We start from the raw sequence: 27,441 nt of genomic DNA, 5'->3' as shown, positions 1-27,441 counted from the left end.
AAGACAAGGAAGCCCAGAGGAAGAGAAGGAGAAGAGAAGGGAGGAAGAGGAACAATGTACACACACACACACACACACACACACACACACACACACACACACACACACACACACACACACACACACGCGCGCGCCCGAATCCGTACTGTATTTTTGGACATGCTCTGAAGGGTATAGAGACTGGTGGTGTGTTGATGATCCCTCGACATAGGTACCTATCCCTACTGTGTTCGTGAGAACGTTACCTCGGACAGCACGAAAAGAAGCATCTTCTTATCCATCATTACGAGACCCACGCTCCAGGTCTTCGCCTTGTCTGCCGCCTGTGCCTTTAGCTACCTTACCTATTAGCGGACGCTCGTTTGCCAGACACTCCGGGACTGTGTACGGGGTAGAGAAAATAGGTCATTCTCTGTCTCTGGGTGTCTCCCCCCCTTTCGCTCGCCACTTTCTTCTAACTTGACACTCAACTTTGAAAGTGTCCGAGAGACTATTCAGCCCTTCTTCCTCTCAAACCTCCTTTCCTATACAGACGCCTCACTCGTTTTGGTGGCCTGCCTACTCTATCGCTAATTTGTTACATCCTCTTCCTTTCAATTTTTTTGCCTTTGCTTGTTGATCGCCGTGTTTGCGTTTTGCAAGAGAGGAGAAAGAAAGGGAGAGAATCCGGCTGCAGCTTCATCAGACACACCACCAAAGCCGCGTTGCTCAGTCGACAAATCGTGCAGGAAATATTACGCCTCTTTTTTCTACCTACTACCTTAATCATCACACCCTTCTAGACACTCGCTTCATTCAACGACTCCCTGGCCCCAGCTTCGTATCCATTGACGAGTCCCGTTCGTTAGACCTCATCGTCTTGTTTACCTTGAACAATACCACCGACTCCGAATAGCGTCTTGTCCCTCGACGTGTTTGTCCGCGCCGGACATCACGAACCCAATCCCATCACCATGGCGAGCGGTCGAATGTCCATGTACTCGGTGGCCTCCGAGGGCATGGGAGGTCCTCGTGCCGGCCAACAACCCTCGCAGTTTTCCACCACCACCCTTCTCAACGCCATTCACAACATCTATCTGTCGAACCAGCCCTTCAAGCTGGACGCTGGCACCAGCCTTGTCGTCAACACATGGCTTACCGCGGCACAGACCGAACCGGACGGAAGGACAGGAGGCACCATAGACCCTACCCTAGGTGCCAGAGCATGGGAACATGCTCGCCGCCGTGCTGAGGATGGCTGCATCATTCTCGGGTAGGTCTTGACTTCACAAAGTCGACTGACAACAATGGCTAACGCTGCACAGATCCCTCCACACATCGAGCCCTTCCGTCCTCACGCCGTTCCTCTCCTCTCTCCCGCTCAACATCCCGTCATCTGTCTACAGGTCACTCGAGGCCATCCAACCTTTCCTGAGATGCTCCACCCCCTACAACCCCTCCACTTCCAGACAGTCTGCCCTCGGCGTCACCTTGACGCTCAACCTAGCCGGTAACTTCCAGGGAGCCGCCATCGCCCTGTCCCAGGGTGGCATCGATACCGCCAAGGGCTTGCTCAACATTCCATCTGAACCGGGCTACCGCGCCTTTGACGTCTTTTACTACCTGCTGACTTCGGTCTCGACGCCCGCCGAGAGAGAGTTTTTGGGTCTCAAGCCCGCCTCCAGCTATGCCCTGCTTGCGAGATCAGGCACCTACGACCCGCCATCGTACCTCCCCACCGCCGATGATGCCGCCGCCGCCGATGACTTTAGAACCGCCCTCAAGGACATTGGTATCAAGGGCTCTGCTTACCGTAACCTCATCTCTACCCTTGCCGGCCTGCTCAAGCTCGGCGACACCCTCGACTACAACCTGGACGAGGACGTCTTTGACGAAATCTGCGAGGATGTGAGCGGTTTGCTGGGTATGGACCCCGAGACCCTCGCCACGCAGTGCACAACGCAGGACCGGTCAACATTGGTTGGCGGTCTGTACGAGGCATTGGTCGACTGGGTCATCTCCAAGGCCAACGAGGCGATTTCTGCGCAATCGGCACGTATCAGAGACGGTACCGAGTCCATTGCAGGTGGTGCCCGCACGCCCACGTCCCACGGTGACGGCGACACCGTCTGCATCACCATCATGGACGTTCCTGACCCAACTCTGGGCAAGGCGTTGGCCATGCGTGGTATCTTTGACGACACCGTGGGCATCAACTCTGAGATGATTGCCGACGGCATTGAGGCTTCTCCTGCCGGCAGCACCGTCGTGCGTGAGATGCAGACGGCCATTGCGGAAGTCGGCCACGAGCTTGGCATCATGTCCGGCGCCGCTGGCAAAGACCGCCAGCACGCCCTCGAAAAGCGTGAAGAGGTCCTCGAAAAGATTGGCCACTCAGCCGACGACGACGCATTCCTCAAGAAGCTGCTGTTCCCGGTCTCCGGCCAGGGCATCAGCCTGGGGCTTGCTGGACGTCTTGAGCTCTCGTCGCTCCTCAGCTCCAGCCGTGTGTGGTACCACCTCTCGATCCACCCAACCGACGACTCTCCCGCCAGCTTGGCTGCTCTGCCTTCAGTCAACTCGGCTTGGTCAGCCGGCACGGTCTCTCGCCAGCTTCGTTCCTGGAGGCTGCCCGAGTGGGCCAACAGGCGGAACAAGAACCTGGACTTCACCGCCGATTTCGACATTGACGAGTTTGTCCAGCGATACGCTGCCCTGGGCTGCCAGGATGGCCGCGAGGGCATCGAGACGTGGATTCTCGAGCGTGGGTGGACCAACGGCGAGGTCGTCGTTGGCAAGGAGCGTGTGTGGACACGCGAGAGCGCTTGGTGGGAGGCGGAGAGCATGCTCGACATGAAGCCCCTCGACAACAACCTCCCCGGCATGGGCAACGTGCTGGCGGTGAACAACTTGGAGTCTGGCTACTCGGCAAACGGCAGCGGCTACTTCCCGACGCCCATGCTGGACACGACGCCCAACGGTAGCCGTGATCACCTCATTGCCCACCAGCGCAACGCCAGCCAGGGCAACCTCTCCCAACACACCCTCGCCCACAATGCCGCGATGCGTGCGCCCTCTGTCGCTCCCTCGGGCATGCGCACCGTCCAGAACGGAGACTACGGTCTCGGCACCAAGGGTGATACCTACAAGGGCCAAGTCTTTTACAACAACGAGGGCGAGTTTGTTGGTCAGATGGATCCCGAGATTGCTGATGGCAAGCACGTCGAGGAGAAGTCCATGGACAAGGACCGCCGCCTCTGGGTTGCCATTGTCTGGTTCTGGACCTTTTGGATCCCGTCTCCTGCGCTGCGCGTCATTGGCCGCATGAAGCGTCCCGATGTGCGCATGGCCTGGCGTGAAAAGTTCACCCTCGTCTGGTTCATCGTGCTCATCAACGCTGCCATTGTTTTCTGGATTATCGGTTTCGGCAAGCTCCTGTGCCCTAACTTTGACAAGGCCTGGGATAGCACCGAAGTCGGCACCCACCAGGGCGAGACTGATTACTACGTCAGCTTCCGCGGTGGTGTGTACGATGTCTCCAAGTTCTGGAAGACGCAGCACTCTGACACCAACATTGAGACGACCAAGGCCAACATGATCCAATTCGCCGGATTGAACATGGATGACTACTTCCCGCCCCCTCTCACTCTGGTGTGTCCCGGTCTCGGAATCGCCTCATCCACCACCCTCCAGGCCAACAACACCCCCGAGTACACCATTGGTATCCACAAGTCTGGCTCTCTGGCCGACGACCGCACGAGCGCGCTTGGTGACACCGATTGGTACAGCAAGAAGCTGTTGCCCCGCATGAAGGAGTTCTACAAGGGCGACCTCGTCTGGGACAAGAGCGACGTCAAGTCGGACGGCCAAGACAACAGTCACATGTGGGTAATTTACAACGGCGGCGTCTACGACTTCACCAACTACTACCACACCCAGGACGTCTTCAAGCAGGTCGACACGTACAAGTTCCTCAACACCAAGATGATGAGCGCTGTCGAGAACAACCCCGGTGAAGACATCACCGACAACTGGAACTCCATCATCAAGGCCGCCGCCAGCAACACGACCGAGAACACCAGCGTCCAGAACAGTCTAAACTGCGCCAAGAATCTGTTCTACGTGGGCATTCCAGACTTCCGCTACTCCGCCAGGTGTCAGACCAACAACTACATCATGTTGGCAATGACCATTATCCTTTGCGCCGTCATTCTCATCAAGTTCTTGGCTGCCCTGCAGTTTGGATCCAAGCGTCGTCCCGCTCCACAAGACAAGTTTGTCATTTGCCAAGTGCCAGCCTATACCGAAGGCGAAGACTCGCTGCGGAAAGCGCTTGACTCTTTGACGGCCCTTCAGTACGACAACAAGCGCAAGCTCATCTGCGTCATTTGCGATGGTGTCATTGTCGGTGAAGGCAACGATCGTCCTACCCCCAAGATTGTCCTGGATATCCTCGGCGTTGACCCCAAGGTTGACCCGCCCGCGCTGCCCTTCAAGTCTGTCGGCACGGGCAGCGAGCAACTCAACTACGGCAAGGTGTACTCTGGTCTGTACGAATTCGAGGGCAACGTCGTCCCCTACCTCGTCATCGTCAAGTGCGGCAAGGAGTCGGAGCAGAGCAAGGCCAAGCCCGGTAACAGAGGCAAGCGTGACTCCCAGATCCTGCTGATGAGCTTCCTCAACCGCGTCCACCACCGTTCCCCCATGTCCCCGCTCGAGCTGGAAATGTTCCACCAGATCAACAACATCATCGGCGTGGACCCCGAGCTGTACGAATACCTGATGATGATTGACGCCGATACCTGTGTCCGGGAAGACTCGCTCAACAGACTGGTTTCCGCCTGTGCCAACGACGCCAAGATTGCCGGCATCTGCGGCGAGACTGGTCTGCAAAACGACGATAAGACCTGGTGGACTATGATTCAAGTCTACGAGTACTTCATCTCTCACAATCTCGCCAAGGCTTTCGAGTCTCTCTTCGGATCCGTCACCTGTTTGCCCGGATGGTATGTACCCTGACTTCCTTGTAAGAATCAAGCTAACTAGTCAGTTTCACAATGTATCGTCTGCGCACCGTCGACAAGGGCAAACCGCTCATCATCGCCGACAACATCATCCGCGACTACGCCGTGTGTGACGTCGACACCCTCCACAAGAAGAACCTGCTGTCCCTTGGTGAGGATCGTTATCTCACGACGCTGATGACCAAGTACTACCCGTCCATGAAGTTCAAGTTCATCCCCGACGCGTACTGTCAGACTGCCGCCCCCGAGTCCTGGAGCGTTCTGCTGTCCCAACGTCGTCGCTGGATCAACTCTACCATCCACAACCTGTTTGAGCTGATGAAGCTCAAGGACATGTGCGGTTTCTGCTGCTTCAGCATGCGCTTCATCGTCTTTGTCGATCTCTTTGGTACCATTATCCTCCCGGCGACGACCTTCTACCTCGGCTACCTCATCTACCTCGTGGCTAGTAGGACCGGACAATTCCCCATGATTTCCATCATTATGCTCGCCGCCGTGTACGGTCTGCAAGCCCTCATCTTCATCCTGAAACGGCAGTGGCAGCACATCGGATGGATGATCATCTACATCCTCGCCTTCCCCATCTACAACTTTGCCCTCCCCATCTACTCCTTCTGGAACCAGGACAACTTCTCGTGGGGTAACACGCGTATCGTCATTGGAGAAAAGGGCATGAAGAAGCTCATCGCCGTCGACGACGAAGGCTTCGACCCCCGCAGCATCCCCCTTCAGCGCTGGGACGACTACGCCATGATGAACAACCTCCCTGGTCGCCGCGGCGGCTACATGGAGAAGGCCGACATGGGCTACGACGACCAGTACGAAATGGACGAGATCCGCTCCGTCTACTCGTCCGTCCGCCAGGGCTCCGTCCTCACCGGCATGAACCGCAACAACCACTACGTCCCGCCTCAGTCCCCCGCGCCCTTTGGCGGCATGGCGCGCGCCTCGGGCGCCACGAGCCCCTACCACCACGACCAGCACATGGGCAACCGCCAGTCCATGGTCTCGCTCGGCGCCCACGACATTGGCCGCGGCCAGACGCCCTTCCAGGACTTCCCAAGCAGCCGCCCGAGCGTCTCCAACCTCCGCGGCCAGGCCAGCGTCTCCCCCGGCTTGGGCGTCGGTAACAACCGCTCCCAGTCGGCCCTCGGTATCAACCGCCAGCAGGCCGGCGCCGCGCAGTCGACGTCGTCATTCGACTTCCAGCGCGGCAACATGCAAGGCCCCGACGACGGCATGATTATTGATGCCATCCAGGGCGTCCTGCGCGAGGTCGACCTCGATACCGTGACCAAGAAGCAGGTGCGCGCTCTCGTCGAGCAGAGGCTGCAGACGGGACTCGTCGGCGAGAGGAGGACGTTTATGGACAGACAGATTGACAACGAGCTGGCCAACATGTAAGGAAGGATGCATGCAACAGCATCATATCAGCAATCGTACATAACACGGCCAGCTTTCATCTCTGTCGTATAATGAAGGCATCTAAAAAAAACTCGGGGCGTTGTGATACGGACATGTCTTGGATACAAATCTTGTTTACCATGTTTCTTTTCATTGTTTGGGGGCATATCTTAGTTTTTTGGCAACACATTGCGGATGGCTTCCACCGGATAATACATCTCCTAGTAGTTCAAATTAATCTGTATGAGATACCGAATCTTGTCATGGATCGCGTGAATCTGTTTAGTTGTTCTGCTAATTCGTCTACGAATGTGAAGGCTGCAGTGTCAAATCAAACAGTGCGCTCCTGAATCTTGCCAACGCCGTTGAGGCGCAGATAGACGTCGGTCCCCCAGCCGTACAGACTCTGCACGGCAATCCCACCGCCAAAGTATTCGGCGTACGCCCGACTCAGCGGCAGACCGTACCCCAGGCCCGCAATCGAACTCCCACCGGCACTGGCGCTAGAAATCACGTTAAGGCCACCATCGTCGGACCCGGGAAACTCATCATCGTCGGAAAAGGTGGTAAAGGAGTAGGACCAGATATTGGGCAGCACCTCGGGGGAGATGCCGCCGCCGCGGTCGCGGATCCGAATCGTCACGCCGGGGACGTTATCCTCGAGCGGCTTGATGGCGTCGCTTCTGAATTCACCCCGCGTCTCCTTGGGCACCTCGATCTTGAGGTGCTGGTTCGGTCGGGGCGGCTCCGGGGCGATGGTGACGACGATGGGCTCCTTGTTGTCCCTGGCTTCCACGGTTGCTCGAAAGGCATTCTTGAGAAGCTCGGTAACAATGTACTCGAGGTGCATCGGTATAAACGCAAACGTGGTATCAGGTTCGCCGTCAATGACAAGCTGCGGCCGCACGCCATACCGCAGCTCGCAAATATCGGCGACGAAGCCGGCGCAGGACTCGATGATGTGGGCCGGCTTGAGGGCCGTGTCGATGACGCCAATGTAGCTGGGCTGCTCTGGGCACGGGGTCGGGCTGGCCTGGGGGTCAAAGTGCGGCTGTGAGCTGTAGTGCAGGGCAATGTGCTGCTCGGCGACGAGGCGGGTGCCGATGCGGGCGCGGAGGTGCTCGTCGAGGAAGCGGGTGACTTCTTGCGGGGAGATGTAGCGGCGGCACTCGAGGAAGCCGCGGGCAAGAATGGGGATTGTGTCGGTGTGGGTTGCCACGAGCTCGGCGAGGACCTCTGTGAAGCGGATCTCGTCGTCGAGGGTGCGGACGGCGCTATCGCCGCCCTTTGTCCACCAGGGGAGGAGGGTGGAAAGGGAGTGGACGTAGTTGTTGTAGATGCGGCTAATGTTGGGGTTGGAGACGACGATATAGGGCAGGTTGCGGAGGGCCTGGATGCGGTGGGCGAGGCGGATCGGGAGGAGGGAGAGGGTGAAGTTGGCCGAGGACAGGAGGGACTTTTCGCTCAGAGGAGGGCGGCCGTGTCTTATGGTGTTAGTCAGTACTTAAAGAACGTGCATTGGGGTCCGTACTTGACCAGATCGGTGAGGCTCAAGGGATGCTGTGTCTTGTTGGCGAGCTGGACAATCTCGTGGTCGTCGACACGGGACAGGTGGTGGGAGGAGCCATGGCGGTGACTATGACTGTGGCCGTGTCGAGAGGAAGAGAGCAGACGGGTGTTTGAAGGACTGTAGAGATGTGCGAGTATCCTCTGGGGCGTCTTGGGCCTCAATGGTCTCGCGATGGGTATCATGGCGGCATTGTCGAGGTTGCAAAGAGAAGTGTTGCGGTCAAGGGGAATTACGTTGGGGAGGTTTCTGGTGCAACACGCTGCAGCAGTGGCAGTAACGGAAAGAGCATGAGATCATACGCTTTGGGCTCTTGGCGCGTGGTTTGTGCACTGTCCTTTTTGTGGGGTTTCCAGGTGGTTACCGACGGCCCCTGGGAGGGATGGTCCGGGCTCTCCTGTAGCCCCGCGCCGGGGGGTTGGTGAGACATTTGGACCTCTGGCGGCGGGGGCCGATTCCAAGCGCCTCCCTCCGGCCTGCGGTAAGGAAAGTAGTTGATGGCAGGTGCGGATGAGGACCTTGGAGGCTTCTTGTTTGTACAGCATGTTTGCCTGATTGACGCAGGTTGATGTAGGAACCAAGTGTCACAAAAAACACGAAACAGCAACCGAAAGTAAAGCGTAAATCATTAAGAATCTCGTGAGTCTAAGGTATGTAGTGGATCAAGTACAGCTTGCCATCCCCTCGCCCGGTATAGAGCCTCCTATTGTGTCTTGACCTCCTGGTCCTTCTCGACGTGCTTGACGTGCTCATGGCTCTCGAGGGTTGAAATCTGGTCCTCGGGGAACGTGACGCTGCAGCAAGTTAGTTGACTGTGGTGCTGAGTTTGTAGGGGGGAACATACGAGAAACCCTTGATCAGGCTGTACTCGTGGCCAATCTTTCCTCCCTGGTCGGTGGCGTGCTTCTTGGTGCTGGACTGCTGTTAGAACAGAAGCTCTTGATCTGTGTGATGGGGACAAAGATGACTTACGCCGCGACCTGGTCGGCGGAGGCATCCTCCTTGCAGGTGACCTGGGCAAGGTTAGCTTGCTGAACATAGAGGGTACTCAGTGTAGAGGAGGTGTACTCACAATGTAGGTAGGCATTCTGATGGATGTGGTTGGGTGTGTTTGCTGGGTGTTGTGGTTTGTGGTTGTGTAAGAGCGAGGTTGAAATTCCAGAGCTCTCAGGGTAGACAGAGGCTGGCAGAGTCTCTTTATAACCAAGCCGGCAGGCATGAGTCCTGCCCGGTTTGCTAAGGGATGTGCTACCTTCTAGACGGTACACACCAGCAAGAGACCAGTGACAGTGACGGGATGGGTGTGGGAACTCGGGGTGGTACAGCCTACAGTCTACAGGCCGGGAACTAGCAGTGACGCGGAAAGGTTCGTGGGTGGCCCAGCGAGTGGAGGGGAAGGTCCATGCAACCACAGCAACTAATGTCCACGACTTGCGTGGGTGTGGACGCCTGTGTGGACGCCTGTGTGGTACGTAAGGCATTGGATGGCACCAGCATCTGCTTGCTCCTATCTCATTGTTAAGGTATTGCTTACCCGTATGTACACGCAATACGTCATCCCAAGCGCGTCTTGAACCGAGATGGTCCCCTCCATCTACTGCAAGACACCAACAAGTTGGCCGTTAAAGGCATATTTGGCGCATGGAGCGCATCCACAACACGTCCGACGTGAACAGCCGAGATAAGACGTGAATAGACAGACCAGATCTGGCGTCTCATGCATCTTGTTTCTCCACGCATCATCCTGCCGATGCGCGCAGAGGATTGCGGAGCCATGGATTGTCTTGTGACTTTGCCCAGAAACCAATCAATGCGTCGCCGGCCATCTCTCATCATCTCCCACCACCAGGTCGTCATCGGCCATGCCGTCATTGCTGACCTAACTCCTTCTGCCTCCAACATTCTACCAATTCGATGTACCTCTCTCTATCTGTATCTACGTATCCTTGGGTCTGTTTGTCAAGTTTGCCGCTCAGTACCACCATGTCTGCATCCAATGTGGTCTCTGGGATTCCCTGAAAAGCATCTCAACACTCCAAACATTCCAGTGTGATAAATGTAAGGGCAGCTGGCGTAAAGATCAAGAATACGATGTCCTACCCTCTGACAATGAACCCATCGTGGGGTCGTCGGCTCAACGACGATCCCCGAGGGAGGGGCACAGAGGGGTAACACGAGGAAGTGGGGGCACGCATTATCTTATCGATAATCGATTAGATAAGCCAGACCCGCAACAAATTTTTGATGGCTCGATGGCAAGTCGCGAACCGCTGCGACGAAAAAAAAAACCCCCCAAGGCCCGTCTTTCGTCGTGTAGTTGTAGTTGCAGGACCTCCCAACATCTTTGGGCAACGCCGTCATGGAGGACCAAGTACACAAGCCTCACCGCAAGGCGAAGGAAAAGAAGGGGAAGGAGCACACCGGGGGTGAGTCTTCTGTCTTTACAAACATCCGCCAATCCGAATACTGACGAGCGCGCAGAGAAGAATCCCAAGGCCTTTGCCTTTTCTAACCCCGGAAAGCTTGCCAGGTCGGCCGCGAGATCTTCAGATGTGCGGTTCTTACTCTTGTTCACACAGACTACCATCAACTAATTTGTCCCAAACAGATCAAAGAGCGACGCTTCCATGTCCCCCAAGTCGATCGCCTCCCCGACGAGCCGCCACCGAGGCTGGTCACCATCGTGGGACCGCCCGGTGTCGGCAAGACGACCCTCCTCAAGTCCCTGATCCGACGATACGCAAAGGAGACTCTGTCCGACCCCCAAGGCCCCATCACCGTCGTCACCTCCAAGAAGCAGCGATTGACCTTTGTCGAATGCCCCAATGAGCTCGAGGCCATGGTCGACATGGCCAAGATCGCCGACATTGTCCTCCTCATGATTGACGGCAACTACGGATTCGAGATGGAGACAATGGAGTTCCTCAACATCCTCGCCGCCACCGGTATGCCCGGCAATGTCTTTGGCATCCTCACGCATCTCGACCTGTTCCGCAAACCCCAGGCGCTCAGGGACGCCAAGAAGCGACTCAAGAAGAGGCTCTGGAGCGAGCTGTACCAGGGCGCGCACCTCTTTTACCTCTCCGGTGTCATGAACGGACGCTACCCCGACCGCGAAATCCACAACCTCTCGCGCTTCCTGTCCGTCATGAAGAACCCCCGCCCCCTGATCTGGAGAAACTCCCACCCGTACACCATCATCGACAGCTACCGAGACATTACCCACCCCACAAAGATTGAGGAAGACCCCATGTGCGACCGGTCGATCGTGCTGTCGGGATACCTGCGCGGCACCAACATGACGCAGCAGGGGCAGAGGGTCCACGTTCCGGGACTGGGCGATTTTACCGTGGCGAACCTCGAAGTCATGCCCGACCCGTGCCCGACTCCAGCCATGGAGCAAGCTCTCGCCAAGGTCACCGGCAAGACGACACGACGACGCCTCGACGAGAAGGAGAAGAAGCTCTACGCGCCTTTCGCCGACCGCAGCGGGCTCAAGATCGACGGCGACGCCATCTGGATCACGAGGGAAAAGGGTTTCACGTTTGACAGGGACGCGGAGGACGGCGGCGAGCGCGGCGAGGGCGAGGAGCTCATCATGGGACTCCAGGGCGAGCGGAAGCTGCTGGGCCAGACCGAGGAGGGCGTGCAGCTCTTCAAGGGAGGCGAGCAGCTGAAGCAAGTGGCCGAGGAGGAGGACACGGGCAGAAAGACGCAGCGCCACGCACGTTTCGCGAACCGCGACGAGGACTCTGACGGCGAGATTGACGACGAGGGGTTCGTCAGCGGGGAAGACGAGGGCGAATCCGATGTCGAGGAGGAGTTTAACGAAGGCAAGCTGGGCAAGATGTTCCGGAAATCCGCCGACAAGGACGCCCAAGAAGACGACATTGCCTTTGCCGACAGTGACTCGGACCTCGGCTCAATATCGGGGCTCGAAGACGAGGATGAAGAGTCTGACGAAGATGTGGACGACGAAGACTTTGATTCGGACGAGGAGGCGGCGGCCATGAAGTGGAAGGAGAACATGGCAGAGCGCGCAAAGAAGCTCCACGGCAAGCGACGCTCCTACCACACACCAGACCTGGCCAGGTTCATGTACGACGAGAAGCTGTCTCCCGACGAAGCGCTGCAAAAATGGCGCGGCGAGGACCTGCAGGAGGAAGACATTGAGGCGGAAGAGGACGACGACTTTTTCCAAAAGTCCAAGCAGGACAAGGAAGACAAGGTCGAGGACAGATCGATACCCGTGTACGACTACCAAGACTTGGCGGCGAAGTGGTCACAGGCGGCGGCCGTCGAGGCTCTGCGGAAGCGCTTCACCACGGCGGGTGTGCGTGACGACGAGGACGGGGATGACGACGACGAGTTTGACGGCATCGACGATGACGAGGACGGTGAGGACGACGAGGGTGACGGTGTCTTTGAGGATCTCGAGACGGGCGAGCAGCACGGAGGAGACGCCGAGGAGCCCACAGAGGAAGAAGCCTTCGACACGGAACGTGAAAAGAACGCGAAGCGCAAGGAGGAGCTCAAGCTGCGGTTCGAAGAGGAAGATCGCGAAGGGTTCATGAACGATAAGGCCAACGCCCGGCGGGAAGGCGCAGCAGGCGACCAGGAATTCGGCGAGGACGACTGGTACGAGGCGCAAAAGGCCGTCATCCAGAAGCAGCTCGACATCAACAAGGCCGAGTTCGAGACGCTGGACGAGCGGCAGCGGGCGGCCGTCGAGGGCTACCGCGCCGGCAAATACGCCAAGATTGTGCTCGAGGGCGTTCCCGCCGAGTTTGTCGAAAAGTTCAACCCCCGCAACCCCATCATCATCGGTGGCCTCTCCCCGACCGAGGACCGCTTCGGCTTCGTCCAGGTGCGCATCAAGAAGCACCGCTGGCACAAGAAGATTCTGAAATCCAACGATCCCCTCATCTTCTCCCTCGGCTGGCGCCGCTTCCAGACGATGCCCATCTACAGCACCTCGGACTCGCGGACGAGGAACCGCATGCTGAAATACACGCCCGAGCACACGCACTGCTTCGCGACCGTCTACGGCCCGCTCATCGCGCCCAGCACGGGCTTCGTCTGCTTCAACTCCTTCTCCCCCGAGAACCCCGGCTTCCGCGTCGCGGCCACCGGTACCGTCCTCAGCGTCGACGAGTCGACCGAGATCGTCAAGAAGCTCAAGCTCACGGGTACGGCCGACAAGATCCACAAGAACACGGCCTTCATCAAGGGCATGTTCAACACGGCGCTCGAAATCGCCAAGTTCGAAGGCGCCGCCATCAAGACCGTCTCGGGCGTCCGCGGTCAAATTAAGCGCGCCCTCTCGAAACCCGAAGGCCACTTCCGCGCCACCTTTGAGGACAAGATCCTCTACAGCGACATCGTCTTCCTCCGCGCCTGGTACCCGATCAAGCCCCACCGCTTCTACAACCCGGTCACCAACCTCGTGGGGTGGCAGGCGATGCGTCTTACGGGTCAAGTCCGCCGCGACGAGGGCATCGACACGCCCCTCGAGAAGAACAGCCAGTACCGCAAAATCGAGCGCGAGACGCGACACTTCAACCCCCTGCGCGTCCCGCGTGCCCTGGCCGCCGACCTGCCCTTCAAGTCGCAAATCGTCCAGCAGCGCAAGCAGAAGAAGGAGACGTACATGCAGAAGCGCGCCGTGGTGCTCAACAAGGAGGAGAAGACGGCGCGGAACCTGCTGCAGCAGCTGTCGACGATCCGCAACGATAAAGTGGCCAAGCGCGCCGCCAAGAAGGAGGAGAAGCGCGCCGAGTACCGCAAGAAGGTGGCCGCCTCGGACGAGAAGAAGGAGGAGCGGGAGAAGAAGGAGAGCAAGGAGTTTTGGCGCAAGAACGGGCGGAAGCGCCAGGCGACTGACGACGGTGGTGGTGGTCAGAAGCGTAGCAGAAAGTAAATATTCGGAACACGGAAAATGGGGCACTAAAAGCAAGTCAGAGAGAGAGAGAGAGAGAGAGAGAGTATGTGTAATCAAGGGCGCTTGGCTGTCATTTGCATTAGACGGCGCAGGCTGTGAAGCCTCTCAGTAGGGTATCTAACATCAAAATCATTTCCTTGATACATGCCCGTCGTTTGTGTCTATGCGCCTCTCCAGTTGCATACTCCAAGCCTCTGATGGCTGTTGGGAGTAGGACTTCTTCGCAGTGATTACGAGGCCGTTGACTTGCTGCGGCACGATACTCACATACTCGTGCAGCTCTTTCAAGTTGCGCCGGATACTCATGGGTGACTCGGCCAGGACCCATCTATCTACCAGCCATTAACATCATACGTGACGACTCAAACCGTTGCCATTCTCGTCTTGATCATGGCCAACTCGGAGCTCTTCGCCCACGTGCCGCTCGGCGTCTGTCGGTAGCACACAAGTTTGCCATCATCACCAGTACTGGCCAAAATCTGTCCGTCATCGTCAAACCCGACGCGCCAGACGGGCGTGCGGTGGCTGTCGAGCTTGGCAACCTCCTTGAAGACGTGCTTCACCTGCCCCGGCTGCCCCGAGAAATGCCGTTCCACATGCGAGCCAGACTTTGCCAAGCTCGCGCTGAGCCCTGATTGATGCTGCTGTTGCTGCTTGTCGTTCGGCTGCCCCGCCTTGGACGATGCCTGCGCGTAGTGATTCTCGTGCTTGGTGAGCTCCGTCGTGGCCCACGTCTTGCCGTCGTCGGCCGAGTGCGGCGTGTCGATGCGGAACACGCGCACGCAACCATCTTGGCACGCCGTCGCGATGGTGTCGTATCCTCTGATATTCCCCGTCGCCCACGCCACGTCGCGTACGAGGCCGCGATGGACGCCCACCTCGACGGCAAGGTAAAACTCTCGTTGTGTCTGCGCTACGCCGTACGAAGTCGCAATGACGTCCCTCGAGCGGTAAATCTTGACCGACGACATGCCCGCCACGACCAGACCCAGCGAGTCGCTCGCCACGCCCGCCCTCAGGGCATTGTAGCACGGGTCCAGGTTCGGATCGAAGCGGACCTTGAAGCTAATCTCCTCGCCGCGGCTCGGCTTTGGGCATATGCTCAGCTCGTCAATTTGTGTGTATTCCGACATGTTTTCGGGCTGTTCGTTCTCGTACACTACCAGGCGGCCCTCGGTGGAGAGCAGAGCGAGATAAGTGTGCCGCGTCTCCTCGTTGTGTTTCATGGAAAAGGAGCGGTAGGGGTATTTGGGAGAGCGCATTTCGTAGGCGGCTTTGCTCGTCGTCGCGCGGCTGCTGGCGCTGAATCGGCGGCCCGGGGCTGCTGATGGGTCTTCCGCCCACAGCTTGAAGCGGCCTTCTATGCCGAGAGAGGCGATGAGGTTCGGGTAGACTGTCGGGGGAAGCCATTGGAGCTGGGGGGGGGGGGGCGGCGAGGCAAAGGTCAGCGATGTTTCGCTAGCGGCGGTTTCACTCGCAGCGCAATTGGATGCTTCATACCTCGAGGATCTCGCCGCCATGGGCTCCCCAGGTGTCGCAGTGGTGCCAGACGCCGTCCTTGTGCCGGTTAAAGACCTTGATCTTGCCGTCTACGGACCCTGTCGCGCATCGGTCGCCGTAGGCGTTGAAGGCGACGGCCTGGACGAGGTCCTGGTGTCCATGCTGGACGTTGAGGTCGAAACCGGTCTTTTCTTCGGCGATTGCGGGTACTTCGTGAGGGTATGTCGCCATCTTGCGCCGAATTGGGTGATGGGGAGCTGGTCACAATACTCGTACAGCGAGGTCGTGGTGTTGTAGGTGACCGAGTTGAAGGTCGGGCGAGGGAGCTCTCTGCCCCGCGCATTTAGCTTCGGTACGTACCGACTCAGAGTCACGGTGACAACCTCAACTTCAGTCAAGCATATATCAGTCAAGCATACAAATGGCAACAGAACCAGTCACTTCGATGAATTAACGCATCACGACACAAAATAGCATTCCGAGGTCCCAAGAAATCATCGGAGAGTTTAGGAGAATTCTTCAACTTCAAAACTAGGCTGTGTCATTCCATTCTAAATCAGAGAGCCCCCGGTCTCACAGGCCTGCAACACGGCTGACTCAATCAGTCCTCCTCAACTTCAATACGTAGTTCCTGTAACTTTTCATAGAGAGCCGGTATGCCTTTCCCAAACGCAAGTGAATGGGGTACATCCTCTAGGGGATGGACTGGCCCGTAACTAACATTCTCAACAGTGACCAACAAGTTGCGCACAAAGTTGCCGTCCCACAGGTTTTCTCGCTGGGGGTAGTTTCGCAGCACTCCCAGGGCTTTCCCCTGAATCACGGGATCTTGACAGGTAACAAGTATAAAGTAGAGGGGCGGTATAATCCCAATATCAAGCGTGAACGACCGAGGCAGTGCCCCCGTATCCCGCTGTTTGGTAACCAGCCCTTGATGCAGCAGGGTAGCCAACGCCACGAGCTCCGCGTGCTGGGCGACGACATCGAGCGACTGCTGCCTCTGGTGCGGCTTCTGATGTAGTGTCTGACATATCAGACGCGCGCATTTGTAGTGAAGCATGTCGAGGCAGATGGAGTAGTGCTCTTCTGTACCGCTCGCTGGCGCTCGGGGCGTCTCCATGAACCGTTGGAAGAGACCCGTCAGGTGGTCGCCTCTTTCCATGAGGATCTTGTGCTGGCGGTGCGGTACGGGGCGAGCCCAGAACTCGTCGTCGCCTTGTTGCTCCTTTGTCAGCCAGACCAGGGCGAACACGTCACGCGTGTATTGCACAATGGCCCGGTGCGCATCCGTAATGGTCTCGAATTCGTCCAGCAGTGTGCCGTCGAGCTCCCGCCCCTCGTACAATTTGATAGCGATGACGGGCTTAAAGTTCTCGGCAAAGAGCGCGCAGGAGATCTCCCACGTGGCGAAGAGCCTCAGGATGTAGTCCATTGCCAAGACGTCTTCCGAAGGGTCTGCACTAGCATGAGCGGGCACAGCATCTCGCAGCTCGTTGAGCATGCTCATGGGCAGACTCTCAATGATACGCAGGCCGTTCGACAGATGCGTCAGCGCTGGTCGCCACTTATTCCGTAGCGACTCTATACAGACAAACGACACGCAGCAGAGGAGAGTGACGGTGATTCTGTCCTTCATCGGAACGTGGGCATAGCTGGATAGCTTGGACATGGCCGTGCCATACTGCTGAATGGTGAAGATTTCGAGCTCGCGGGGAGGCGCCTCTCCGCCTCGGGGGGCGGCCGTCTGATATATGTGATACGCGGAGCCGAGGGCGACAATAGCATGCTTCACGGCCTCGTCCGAGTGGCTTAGCTGTGTTGCGATGCGACTCCAGAAACTGGTGAGATTCGTGACATGGTTGCAGAGGCCGGCCTCTGCCATGCGGCGGAAACGGTGGAAGTAGACGCGCTCTGTGTGCGTACCGTCAATGTCGGCAACAAGGGGACGCAGTAATCGAGGATTTTGGCTTTCAGACAAGACTCGGATGAGTAGATTCTGGGGAACGACGGCAACATTGTATCCCGACCGAATCGGCAGGGCTTTGTCGTAGCCGTCACAAGCTCGTCCTGTTGACGTGCAACGCGAACAAGCCGGCCGCTCCTCTCCGCATTTGATGCGTCTGATTCTATTGGAAGGGTTAGCATTGGTGAAAGGTTGGTCTCAAGTGGAGATCTTACTTGCTGCCAACGAGTCAGTTTTGGGTCAATTACAACAGGGCCAAGAGACTCACCAAGTCAGACACCCGGTCCGCACTTTGGGTTTACTTGCTCTTTTGCGTTTCGCAGCGATCGTTGCCTTCTCGAGGGTAGGCGTGGCATTGCCGCTTTGATGTGATGTAGATGCCATTCGCGACGAAGCATCCGGCAGATCTAGTAATCCCGGGCTTCGTCTCTAGGGCTGAGATGGGTTGCGGATCGACGACGGGATGGGCCGACCAGTCATGTTAATCATGAAGTAATCTGACGAGAAGCTCCTCCTTGTCCATGCCCAATTAAGCAGCATTGGCAGCGTCCTTGATGCCAAGACAAGGTGACGTCCGGTCCAAGCCGCGGAGCGTGGTTTCGGGAGGTTGAAGTTGAAGTTGGCAGGAAGCCAGAGACAAAACCTCGTGGACTAGACGATAGAGTTTCGGGCAGAGGAGACTGCGCGCAATCAACCACAACGGGCAGCAAATTATATTTGATGAATGGGGCGAATCCAACTCAAAGTTGACGCGACTCGGTCATTATCCGTAGTCGTTACTGGCGTGGAGTTTCTTTCGTCTTTGTTTCTTCGCCCCACCAGCCTCTCCGACCCTCCGTCGAAGGCCGGTATTGGACGTCTAGGCAACGGACTCGATAAGTGAAGCTGAAGAGTTGCGACTACGTTAGGAGGTGTGTTTGTGTTCCAATCCGGATATTTGGGACGAGGACAAGAATCTACCGCAGTATACATAGAATGCCTTGCAGAGCTATTCCTGTTATGGCCTAGAAGCTTCCTTAGTTGTCCACCCCCGCAATTGACACTCATCACTGTTCAACATCGAGCCCCGTATTCGAGTCCCAGTATGTGCACCCAGAGATGTAACCCCCATTCTCCACCGGTGGGGGGTGAACTCTTTTTGGTTCTAGTAAGTAATCAAAATGTCGAACTATACTGTATCGTGAGCAATGGGATCACTAAGAATAGGAAGAGGCCGCGATGGGATACCAATTTACGATTTTCACCTACCCTATTCCCTATGTACTGACTCCATATCCGTACTATAATCATTATCATTACTTCACTCCTCATCTACGCACCCATGTCTCCCGGCCTCAGCTGACTGGCACGCTGCTTAGCCCGCTGCTGCTTCTTGTTCTTCTTAATATTCTTCCACTCCATAAACAAGGCGCAAACCAGCGTCACGAGAGACAGCCCCATACCAGCCAGAAAGATGCGCGTGCAGGCGTAGTTATACGCCCGAACGACCACGTCCAAGAACTGCGCCGGCACAACGTTGTGTAGGTTGGTGGCACCGGTGTTGACAATAGCCTGCGCAGACAACCCCGGGATGCCCGAGAGCTCCGAAACGAGCAAGTTGCTAAGGATGGACTGCCCGACGGAGACGAAGATGGCGGCTCCTAATTGCTGGGCAAAGAAGCTGATGGAGACGCCGGTCGACACGTCCTCCTTGGGGAGAACTGCCTGCACCGCGAGTCCGACGGTCTGCATGCCGAAGCCCAGGCCGAATCCGGTCAGGAATTGGTAGCCGATCCAGTGCCCAGAGCTGATGCCTGGATAGAAAGTGCTCATCAGGCCCAGACCGACGGACATGATACACGGGCAGAGGATCATGGACGGCACGTAGTATCCAATCTTTTGTGTCGCGCCACCCGAGATAATGGAGGATACCACGATGCTGAGGACGAGAGGGATAGTGTAGATTCCCGAGTTGACGGGGTTGGCTCCCTGCACGGCTTGGACTGGAAGGTGTCAGCGCGCTCACAATCAAGTTAGATCACATTACTTACACCAGATGGGCAGGTAGTATACTGCCAGCATCATGGAGCCGGCCAAGAACAGCATAAAGAACGCGCCCGCCAGCATGGTTCTTTGCTTGATGATCCTGACAGGCACAGTAGCAGTCTGGGGCATGAAGACCTGCACGGCAGCGAACGCCATGAACGCGACGCCGAACACAACAAACAGCGCGATGATGCGGCCGTCGTTCCACGCATACTCTGACCCGCCCCACTCGAGCGCCAGGAGGAGAGACACGACGGACGGGACGAAGAAGAATGTGCCCAAGGGGTCGAGCCGCTTAAAGTGCTGGAACAGAGTGGCAGGCTCTTGCGGTTGTCGTCTGGGGGCCTTGAGCATGAAGAATAAGAAGACGAAGGCAACGCCTCCAATGGGGAGGTTAATGTAGAAGCACCATCTGTTCATCGTTAGTCGTGTCAAAGTCTATGTCCCCGAAGCACATACCTCCATGTGACGTTGCTCGTGAAGCCACCGCCAACCAAGGGTCCAATGACGGATGCCAGGCCGAACACCATACCAAAGATGCCCTGAAACATGGGTCTCTTATGCAGAGGGATCATGGGAATCATGACCATCATCGCTCCCGTAAAGATGCCAGCCGAACCGACACCGGCAATGGCTCTGCCCGCAATGAGTACTGATGAGCTCGGCGCAACACCGCAGATGAGCGAGCCGATTTCGAAGATGAGGATGCTTCCAAGAAAAGCTCTGCTACGGTGTTAGAATTGTTTGATGTCATGGACCATCAAGACTCACCCCCTCAGACTATAAAACTTGTAGATTCTGCCAAACACCAACTGTGAAGCCGCAGTCGTGAGCATGTACGCCGAGCCGTACCAGCCAATGTCGCCCAGACTTTGGAACTCATCAGTGATGCGAGGAATGGCGGTGGCAATGATTGTGCGGTCCAGAGCGACGAGAAACATTGCTACAAAATTGGACAAGATGACGAGCCAGAAGGTGATGGTTTTCGGCTTGAAGTTTTCCTCAGCTTCATCAAAAACGGGCGGGGGCCCCGTGGGTGGTCCGCCCTCGATATCAGCCTTCTCATCAACATCTTCGTCGATATCTGGCTGCTTCGATACATCGGGATGGCTTTCGTTTGCTGATATCGCTGAGGACTGGACTGTTGCCTTTTCTGTCGGTCTCTCACTCTCAATCTCGGGCTCGATGGGCTTCTCCTCGGACGACTTCTTTTCCTGCCGCTCGTCGCTCTCCCGCGGGGTCAATGTCCGCGTGGAGCTGTTGGACGTCTGCACCTCGCGAGTCTTCTCAGAGGCGGTATCGCCCTCGACGGGCCTCGCTGCGTCCGCCATTCTGACGTTATCGTGGTGGGTTGGACGACAACAACGGGCTTGAGATGTATATAAGACTCGAAAGGTAAACAAAAGATTGCAGCGGCACACAAACTTTTTGGCTTGGCAGCGGGAAAATGTCGATTAATGGAACGGGCGAGGGAGCTAGAGGTTCGTCCGGACTCGCAAGCGCACGGTCAGATCTCAAGTTACAGATCACGTTCGGACCATGAGCTCGTCTGGCGGGAAAGACACTAGGACGGGGTCATGGAACTAAGAGGCGAGGATCGCTATATATGGCGAGCCTGGCCATCCTGTTTGTCTTCGACGCGGTGGCCGGTAGCATAGTGACAAAAGGGCACGACGCGAAGCCACGCAACGCCATCATAGCCCGCATAGGAATGTCTCAAAAGAAGAAAAGTCATGACGAGATCCAGAAGCTGACTTGTCAAGGCCGATGGGGATGTCCAGAGGAGGGTCGCTTTGCCCAGCTCTCGCCCTTGTCTTTTGGTAGTGTACGGACATGGCGTTGCAGTTGCTCGGGCACCGGAGGTCGATGTTGTGTCCGGGCAATTGTGGAGCTTGCCCTCTTCCGGATTAGCGCCGGGTGCTCGGGTATCTCGCAACAATCTCCGGCTTACCTAAGGCTCTCCATCAGGCAATCCAGCTGAAAAGCTTGGACCACTTTCGACCCCTTGCAGACGCGGGCCACGGGGAGAGCAGCGCCGATGTGACCCCCTTCGGTCCCGGGCGGGTAACGTAGCTGACCGCAGTCCCCGCTCCCTCAGGTATTCATCTTACAACCATTCGGTTTCCTTTGACCTCAACACGAGAAGGCCCAAGTTAAGCAAAGAGCCTCAATTGTTAGCACCGGACTGACCAAGTTAGACAGTCATGTTGTTCGTCTCATAGGCTGGCCGTCCCCGTATGTGACCTCTGCAGACTATACTCTCTGTCACATCACCCCCGATTGCTTTGTACGAATTGTGATCCGCATCGCCCGTCTCTAAGCTCTTGCTTGCCCGTTGCTGGCTATCTACACGGCCCGCATACAGCGGCGGCTCCCACCTATCCCGGAAGCATCTTGTACACCATCACCTCAATAGCGTCTCGGTCAATAATACAGCTTCCTCCGAAAGAGAAGACGAACCCTGGCAAGAACTTGGCGGCAGCATCTGGAGGGGCCCCATCTTGCTTCTTCATTGGATCTCTTACTCTTTAGACTCATATGCTGCATCCCGTCAACGTTTCGCCTGCAAACGTCACCCCTCGGATCCGAGTTGGGGACAAGCCTGCCGACGAACCACGCCTGCAAGGTGGCTGACTGTCGCGTCGTTGTTGCATCCCAAGACCCCCAAAGGCGAGAAACATCCACATAATACTAAACCATGTCGTCGGGAGAAGCCCAGCTCCCACCCCCGCCGAGGGCATTTCCTCCACCCGCACCCGAACCCGACCCCATGGCAGCGATGAAGCTTACCAGGGGGACCTCGTGTGTGCTGTGCCAGCAACGAAAAGTCCGCTGCGACAAGAACAAGCCTTGTGCCAACTGCGTAAAGGCCCGGGTAGAGTGTCGAGTAATACCACCACAACCACCCAGAAGGCGCAAGAAGCGTCTACAGGAACGTGATCTCGTCGACCGCCTCAAAAAGTACGAGTCGCTATTAGCGGAGAATGGCGTCAAGTTCGACCCCATCGCCGCCGAGCTCAAGGCCGGCGATAGGAACTCGACACACCTTGACGATGACCACATGCTCGACGAGGATGCCGACCTCGCAAACGACTTTGAGGGGCTCAAGACGTCTCCAGAGGGGAGCACATCCCCTTCCGTTGCAGGGAGCCGGAGATCGCAGTCCGACAAGTGCGAAGACCCCCTCCATTACACTTGATCGTCAGCTAACTCGACCCCAACTAGACCATTTAGCAAATGGTTTCCCTTTCACAAAGAGGTTTGCTCCCTTGACTTGCTTTGATATGTGCACCGCTGACTTGGATCACAGTTTCGAGCCAGCGAGGAGCTGCTCAGAGACTCGTCAGAAGACGAAGTCGACGGCTCAACCATCCACCACGCCTTTGACAAGATGTACGACAACCAGGACGGCTTTCCATTCATCGTGGGAAGTCGAAACGCCTCCGTGACGCATCTGCACCCATCACCTATCCAGATCTTTCAACTTTGGCAAATCTACATTAACAATGTCAACCCCCTCCTCAAAATAACACATGTGCCAACGGTACAGGGCCTCATCATCGAGGCCAGCGCCAACCTCGAAAAGATCCCAAAGAGCGTCGAGACGCTCATGTTTGCCATTTACCTCATGGCGATCACCTCTCTAGAAGACGTCGAGGTGGCAAAGATGTTCAACGAGCCAAAGCCCACCGTCCTGTCAAGGTTTCATACCGCGCTCCAGCAGGCTTTGGTCAACGCAGGCTTTATGCGGACCAGCGACACGATGGTCCTGCAGGCCTACATGCTCTACTTGGTAAGTCAGCATACATCATTTTAGAGAAGTACGCTAACGACCTAGATCGCCGTTCGCATGTTCGTCGACCCGCGCCAGATATTCTGCCTCGTCGGTATCGCCGTGAGGATAGCCCAACGGATGGGCCTCCACCGTGATGCCGCCGCCTTCGGCCTATCCCCGTACGAAGTCGAGCAACGCCGGCGACTGTGGTGGACCATTGTAGGCTACGACCGCAGGATAGGAGAGATGACGGGGTCGACCGTGACGGCTCTGTCCACCGCCGCCGACTGCAAGCTGCCCCTCAACATCAACGACACAGACCTCCACGTCAACGGCAAGGACGCGCCGACGCCGCACCAGGGCGTGACGGAGATGCTCTTCGTCCTCATCCGCACAGAGCTGGCCATGGCCATCAGCAGCGATACCTTGCGCGACGGCCAACGCCACGGCGACAAGGACAAGGACGCCGCCGCTGGCGCCGGCAGTGGCCCTCAGGCCCCGCCGCGTCCCATCTCGACGGTGCGCATGGCCGGCCAGGACCAAGTCTACACCCTCGACGGCTTCTTCGCACACATTGAAGGGACGTACCTAAAGTGGTGCGACCCGAAAATCCCACTACACTTCTTCACCCTCACCATGACGCGGCAATCGCTCTGCAAGATGCGCGTCATCTCCTTCCTCGTGCGCATGGGCAACGGCGAGGCGACGACGCTGGCGGACCACGAGCGCGATACGCTCTTCCTCGAGGCCATTCAGATGATTGAATACGATAACGTCGTCCAGGCTGCCGATAGCTTACAGGGGTACAAGTGGTACACGTACCTTCACTTTCCGTTCCCCGCGTACATGTTTCTGGTTACGGAGCTGCGGCATAGGTTGACGGGGCCGATGGTCGAGAGGGCGTGGGATGCCATTGCCCAGAACCATGAGCGAAGGGGGCTGATGAGCACGCTGCACAGTCCCATGCACATTGCCTTTGGGAATCTGTTCATTAAAGCCTGGGACGCGCACGAGGCTGGGCAGGAGCAGATTGGGAGGAAACCAGTGCAGGAACCCATGTGGATCACGAGGCTGAGGCAGCGGGCGGAGAAGATGGGGAAGAAGCAGCACGGAGGTGACAGTGGTCGTCGTCGGCCCGGGCCGGAGATGGGCATGGGTGGCGGTCCCGGTGTCGGAGTGGGTGCCGGCGGCGTCTCGCAGCAGGCCGGTGGTGTGGGGAGGGCGGCGCCGGTGAACAATAGCGCGTCGCAGCTTCCTATGCAGCAGATCCCGCAGAACATGATGATGACGCCGCCGTCCGTGACGGCGGGCACACCGGTGATGAACCCACCTCCCTCCGAGGCCGACGTCATCGATATGGACTGGAGTTACCTGATGCAAGGGTACGATATGGACACGTACGGAGCCTTTGGAGGAGGTTTCGGGGGGTTTCCCATGGGTGGAAATGGCATGGGCGCAGGACCCGGCATGATGGGCAATCCGGACGGCAACAACATGTTTGGAAACTAAAACAAGGCCCAGTATATCTGACTGCGCCTCTTAACTATCTTTATTACGATGTAATGAATTCAACCGTGCCAGTGATTAGCACTATATTCTTTAGCAGCCATTCGTCTTCCCAACCCACACATCGTCCGCGACCACCTTTTGCGTAGAGTTGCACGTCGGCACCGTGAGCGTGCGGTTCCTCTCCTCATAGAGGAAGCCGCAGCTCTGGCGCCGCACGTAGACGTAGCTGACGTTGGACCCTGCAGGAAGCTCGACGTCGACGCTCCAGAGCGGGCGCTCGGCGGTATACCCGGACGCCGACATGGGCTGTCCGTTGTCGACGTTCCACGCGCCGAGCTCGGCAATGTTGCCGAGGAGAGAGACACCTTCGCCGTAGTACGTCGTCGCGTTGACGAGGAATGTGACGGGCACGGTGCAGGAGCCCGTCACGTTGGGCGCGCCCGCGGCGATGGCGGGGACGTAGACGCCGGTCGTGGTCGAGGCGGCGCAGGTGGATGGGATCTCGGACGAAGCGGCGGCGGGCACCCAGCTGGGCGGGTACTGGCCGGCGCGGCGCTCGGCCATGGTGATGAAGGCGGCGTAGGACCAGGTGAGGTCGCGGGCCGAGGTCGGGACGCCGGTGGTCTTGTTGAATTGCTCGGCGAGGGCGCCGTCGGCGGGGGTGTACTTTTGCGCGACCTCGACAAAGGAGTCGGCGTAGGCGTTGACGGCCTTGATGATGCCGGCGTAGTCCATGGTGGAGTTGCTGTTCTTTTGGTAGGTCGACTCCTTGGCGGTCGGGTAGAGTTCCTTGAAGAAGGGGAGGGAGGTCGCGTCGACCTTGATCTGGCCGTGGGCGTTCCATTGCGCTACTGCGTCGTAGAGGAACTCGGCGGCACCGAGGGTGATGAGGTACCTGCGACTGATTAGCTATGTCTTGATGATCTGAAAGCGCGAGACTCACCAAGGATTGCCGTTATAGTAAGTGTCCTCAATATACCGACCGAGAGCAACACCCGTGCCCTCCGCGATCCCCTCGTTGACGGGGTAAAGAGTGCCATTGCGGAAGGAATCGACCCAGACCTTAAAGTTGCTCAGGGCCTTGCTGTGGCACGGCTGAATGGACGGGTCCTCGCAGCTCGCGGCCACGTCAAAGACGGCAATCGAGCCGAGCATGACGTTGGCGTCCTTGCCGGAGCGCTGCGTCTGCGTGTTGACATTGGCGACGTAGTACCCGTCCGCAGCGTCCCAGTACGTCTGGAGAAAGCACAGGACGTCCGGGGCCAGCTCACATCCCGTACAGGTCGCGCCTAGGGTCTCGGCCAGGGCGGCGCCTTCGACAAGGGCGCGGTACTGGTTCTGGGTGGTGAAGAAGCTGGAGCCGCTGACCTCCTCCCACAGGTCGAAGCCGGTTGAGTTCCTGTTTGCGTGAGCTGTCTGTCGAAGCTACGGGGTACTGCTCTGCTTACCAGTACTGGCCGGTGTAGGATAGATCATTCGAGATGATGGGCCAGACGATATCCTTGGCTTTGGCCTGTTGTCCGTTGTCGACGAGCCAGCGGGAGTACGTGATGAGCGTGATGGCTCTCAACGCCGGGCCGTCTCTTTGTGGGCGACCCCATTCGCCGTTGAAGCGCGAGCCGTCGACCAGGTACTTTGCCTCGCCGAGGCCGCGGCCGGACGGGAGGAACGATCCGGAGGGGTTGCCGACTGTCTGCAGAACGGCCTGGGACCTGTAGTAGTCCTCGATGTGGACCTGGAGCTCGTCGTGTCCGAGGATGAACTCGTCGACAATCATCTTCATGGTCAGGGCGGCATCACGAGTCCACGTGAAAAAGTCTGGCAAAGTCAGGGAGAGAGCAACATCGTTAGGTGAACGAACTTACAGTCCGGTTCGGCTTTGGACGGGCTGGCGACGACGATGCCGGCACTGGCGCCTGCAACCGAAGCACCATCAGGTCCAATGTTGCTCAGGACGCCATTAAGCGCGATGGTTCTTTGACTGGAAATGAAGTTGTCGAGATCTGCGGCGGCAACGCTGGCAAGGTTGGCAGCGAGGCCCACGGCACAGAGTAGCGTCTTTGTCATAGTCATGTTTGTCGAGTCTGACGAATCCGTTACTTGCTCAGTCCTTGAAGTGCCAGACTAGAACATTTTCGTGTCGACAATGGGATGGGAAACTCTTATATCCCAAACGTATACCCCGAGACATATTCGTATAGCAAAGTGCGGGCCTAGCTGGGCACAGAACAACAATAGTAGCTCCCGAAGCTTATTACTGGCATCATCGTGCTGCAGACCCCTGCGTGTTCATCCCAAATCGAACGCGAACAGGGATGGTGTCTCTTGGGTAGCATGGGGGATAGGGGATCGTCGTGGATCCGTCATTTCGTTCTAGAAGTCTAATGAAGGGGCTGCTTTGGCAGAGTTTCTCGGACATGTGCGAGCAAAACCCAATTCAGTCTATTCGATTAGGACAAAACATTCAGCTAGCAGACTAGCGAGTAGTATACTCATTGCCTTGATGTTGCTGTGAAGTGCGTTGTGAAGTGCGAAGTGCGGATGTGAAGGGGAGAACAACGTTGCGGGCCGATTGTCGTGCAGCACGCGGACTCTCAGGCTCGGTTAGGCTGGTCGACCATGGGGAAATAAGTCCGCTCCCCAGGTCTAGCTGAGTTGGGATGCCACAGGATGACAATAGTGCGGGGAGCGACCAACCTTGACAACCTCCTCTAACCACTGATGCCGTCTTTATAACTTGGTCACAATCACAAC

At 57.3% G+C, this 27,441-nt stretch overlaps 8 protein-coding genes across 8 annotated transcripts; 3 read left to right on the top strand and 5 right to left on the bottom strand.

Moving 5' to 3' along the window:
* Positions 1–953: 953 nt before the first annotated feature.
* On the top strand, positions 954–6,407 carry BDP55DRAFT_555906 (class V chitin synthase; the record flags this gene model as incomplete). The annotated part of the gene is made up of 3 exons (XM_060569533.1): positions 954–1,252; positions 1,305–4,985; positions 5,030–6,407. 3 exons carry the CDS (start codon positions 954–956, stop codon positions 6,405–6,407), a joined length of 5,358 nt encoding a protein of 1,785 aa, XP_060427745.1.
* A 331-nt stretch (positions 6,408–6,738) lies between these two features.
* Positions 6,739–8,159, bottom strand: BDP55DRAFT_730231 (mitochondrial pyruvate dehydrogenase kinase; the record flags this gene model as incomplete). Its single annotated transcript, XM_060579665.1, has 2 exons — positions 6,739–7,891; positions 7,939–8,159. 2 exons carry the CDS (start codon positions 8,157–8,159, stop codon positions 6,739–6,741), a joined length of 1,374 nt encoding a protein of 457 aa, XP_060427744.1.
* Positions 8,160–8,583: 424 nt separating this feature from the next.
* BDP55DRAFT_669094 (peptidase inhibitor I9) lies at positions 8,584–9,124 on the bottom strand. Its single transcript, XM_060575270.1, is given in 5 exon segments — positions 8,584–8,768; positions 8,819–8,885; positions 8,933–8,934; positions 8,947–8,987; positions 9,047–9,124. The coding sequence occupies 5 exon segments, from the start codon at positions 9,059–9,061 to the stop codon at positions 8,678–8,680; spliced, it is 216 nt and encodes a 71-aa protein (XP_060427743.1). The 5' UTR covers positions 9,062–9,124; the 3' UTR covers positions 8,584–8,677.
* A 1,140-nt stretch (positions 9,125–10,264) lies between these two features.
* On the top strand, positions 10,265–14,018 carry BDP55DRAFT_669088 (AARP2CN domain-containing protein). Its single transcript, XM_060575269.1, has 3 exons — positions 10,265–10,400; positions 10,456–10,526; positions 10,583–14,018. The coding sequence occupies exons 1-3, from the start codon at positions 10,334–10,336 to the stop codon at positions 13,892–13,894; spliced, it is 3,450 nt and encodes a 1,149-aa protein (XP_060427742.1). The 5' UTR covers positions 10,265–10,333; the 3' UTR covers positions 13,895–14,018.
* Positions 14,019–14,277: 259 nt separating this feature from the next.
* Positions 14,278–17,084, bottom strand: BDP55DRAFT_695157 (nuclear pore protein; the record flags this gene model as incomplete). The annotated part of the gene is made up of 3 exons (XM_060577434.1): positions 14,278–15,330; positions 15,416–15,646; positions 16,137–17,084. The coding sequence occupies 3 exons, from the start codon at positions 17,082–17,084 to the stop codon at positions 14,278–14,280; spliced, it is 2,232 nt and encodes a 743-aa protein (XP_060427741.1).
* Positions 17,085–18,689: 1,605 nt separating this feature from the next.
* On the bottom strand, positions 18,690–20,734 carry BDP55DRAFT_555545 (major facilitator superfamily transporter; the record flags this gene model as incomplete). Its single annotated transcript, XM_060569500.1, has 4 exons — positions 18,690–19,360; positions 19,409–19,815; positions 19,863–20,126; positions 20,175–20,734. 4 exons carry the CDS (start codon positions 20,732–20,734, stop codon positions 18,690–18,692), a joined length of 1,902 nt encoding a protein of 633 aa, XP_060427740.1.
* Positions 20,735–22,182: 1,448 nt separating this feature from the next.
* On the top strand, positions 22,183–24,687 carry BDP55DRAFT_555580 (fungal-specific transcription factor domain-containing protein; the record flags this gene model as incomplete). The annotated part of the gene is made up of 4 exons (XM_060569504.1): positions 22,183–22,574; positions 22,629–22,662; positions 22,714–23,196; positions 23,242–24,687. The coding sequence occupies 4 exons, from the start codon at positions 22,183–22,185 to the stop codon at positions 24,685–24,687; spliced, it is 2,355 nt and encodes a 784-aa protein (XP_060427739.1).
* Positions 24,688–24,771: 84 nt separating this feature from the next.
* Positions 24,772–27,228, bottom strand: BDP55DRAFT_585586 (family 15 glycosyl hydrolase). Its single transcript, XM_060570870.1, has 4 exons — positions 26,553–27,228; positions 26,136–26,505; positions 25,631–26,086; positions 24,772–25,582 (listed from the first exon to the last, which is right to left on the bottom strand). Exons 1-4 carry the CDS (start codon positions 26,758–26,760, stop codon positions 24,778–24,780), a joined length of 1,839 nt encoding a protein of 612 aa, XP_060427738.1. The 5' UTR covers positions 26,761–27,228; the 3' UTR covers positions 24,772–24,777.
* Between the last annotated feature and the right edge of the window lie 213 nt (positions 27,229–27,441).

The sequence above is a fragment of the Colletotrichum godetiae genome, assembly GCF_030913485.1.
Source record: "Colletotrichum godetiae strain CBS 193.32 chromosome Unknown BDP55scaffold_29, whole genome shotgun sequence".
NCBI lineage: Eukaryota > Fungi > Ascomycota > Sordariomycetes > Glomerellales > Glomerellaceae > Colletotrichum > Colletotrichum godetiae.
The sequence above is the reverse complement of the archived record's forward strand: the minus strand, read 5'-3'. Positions and strand labels throughout refer to the sequence as shown.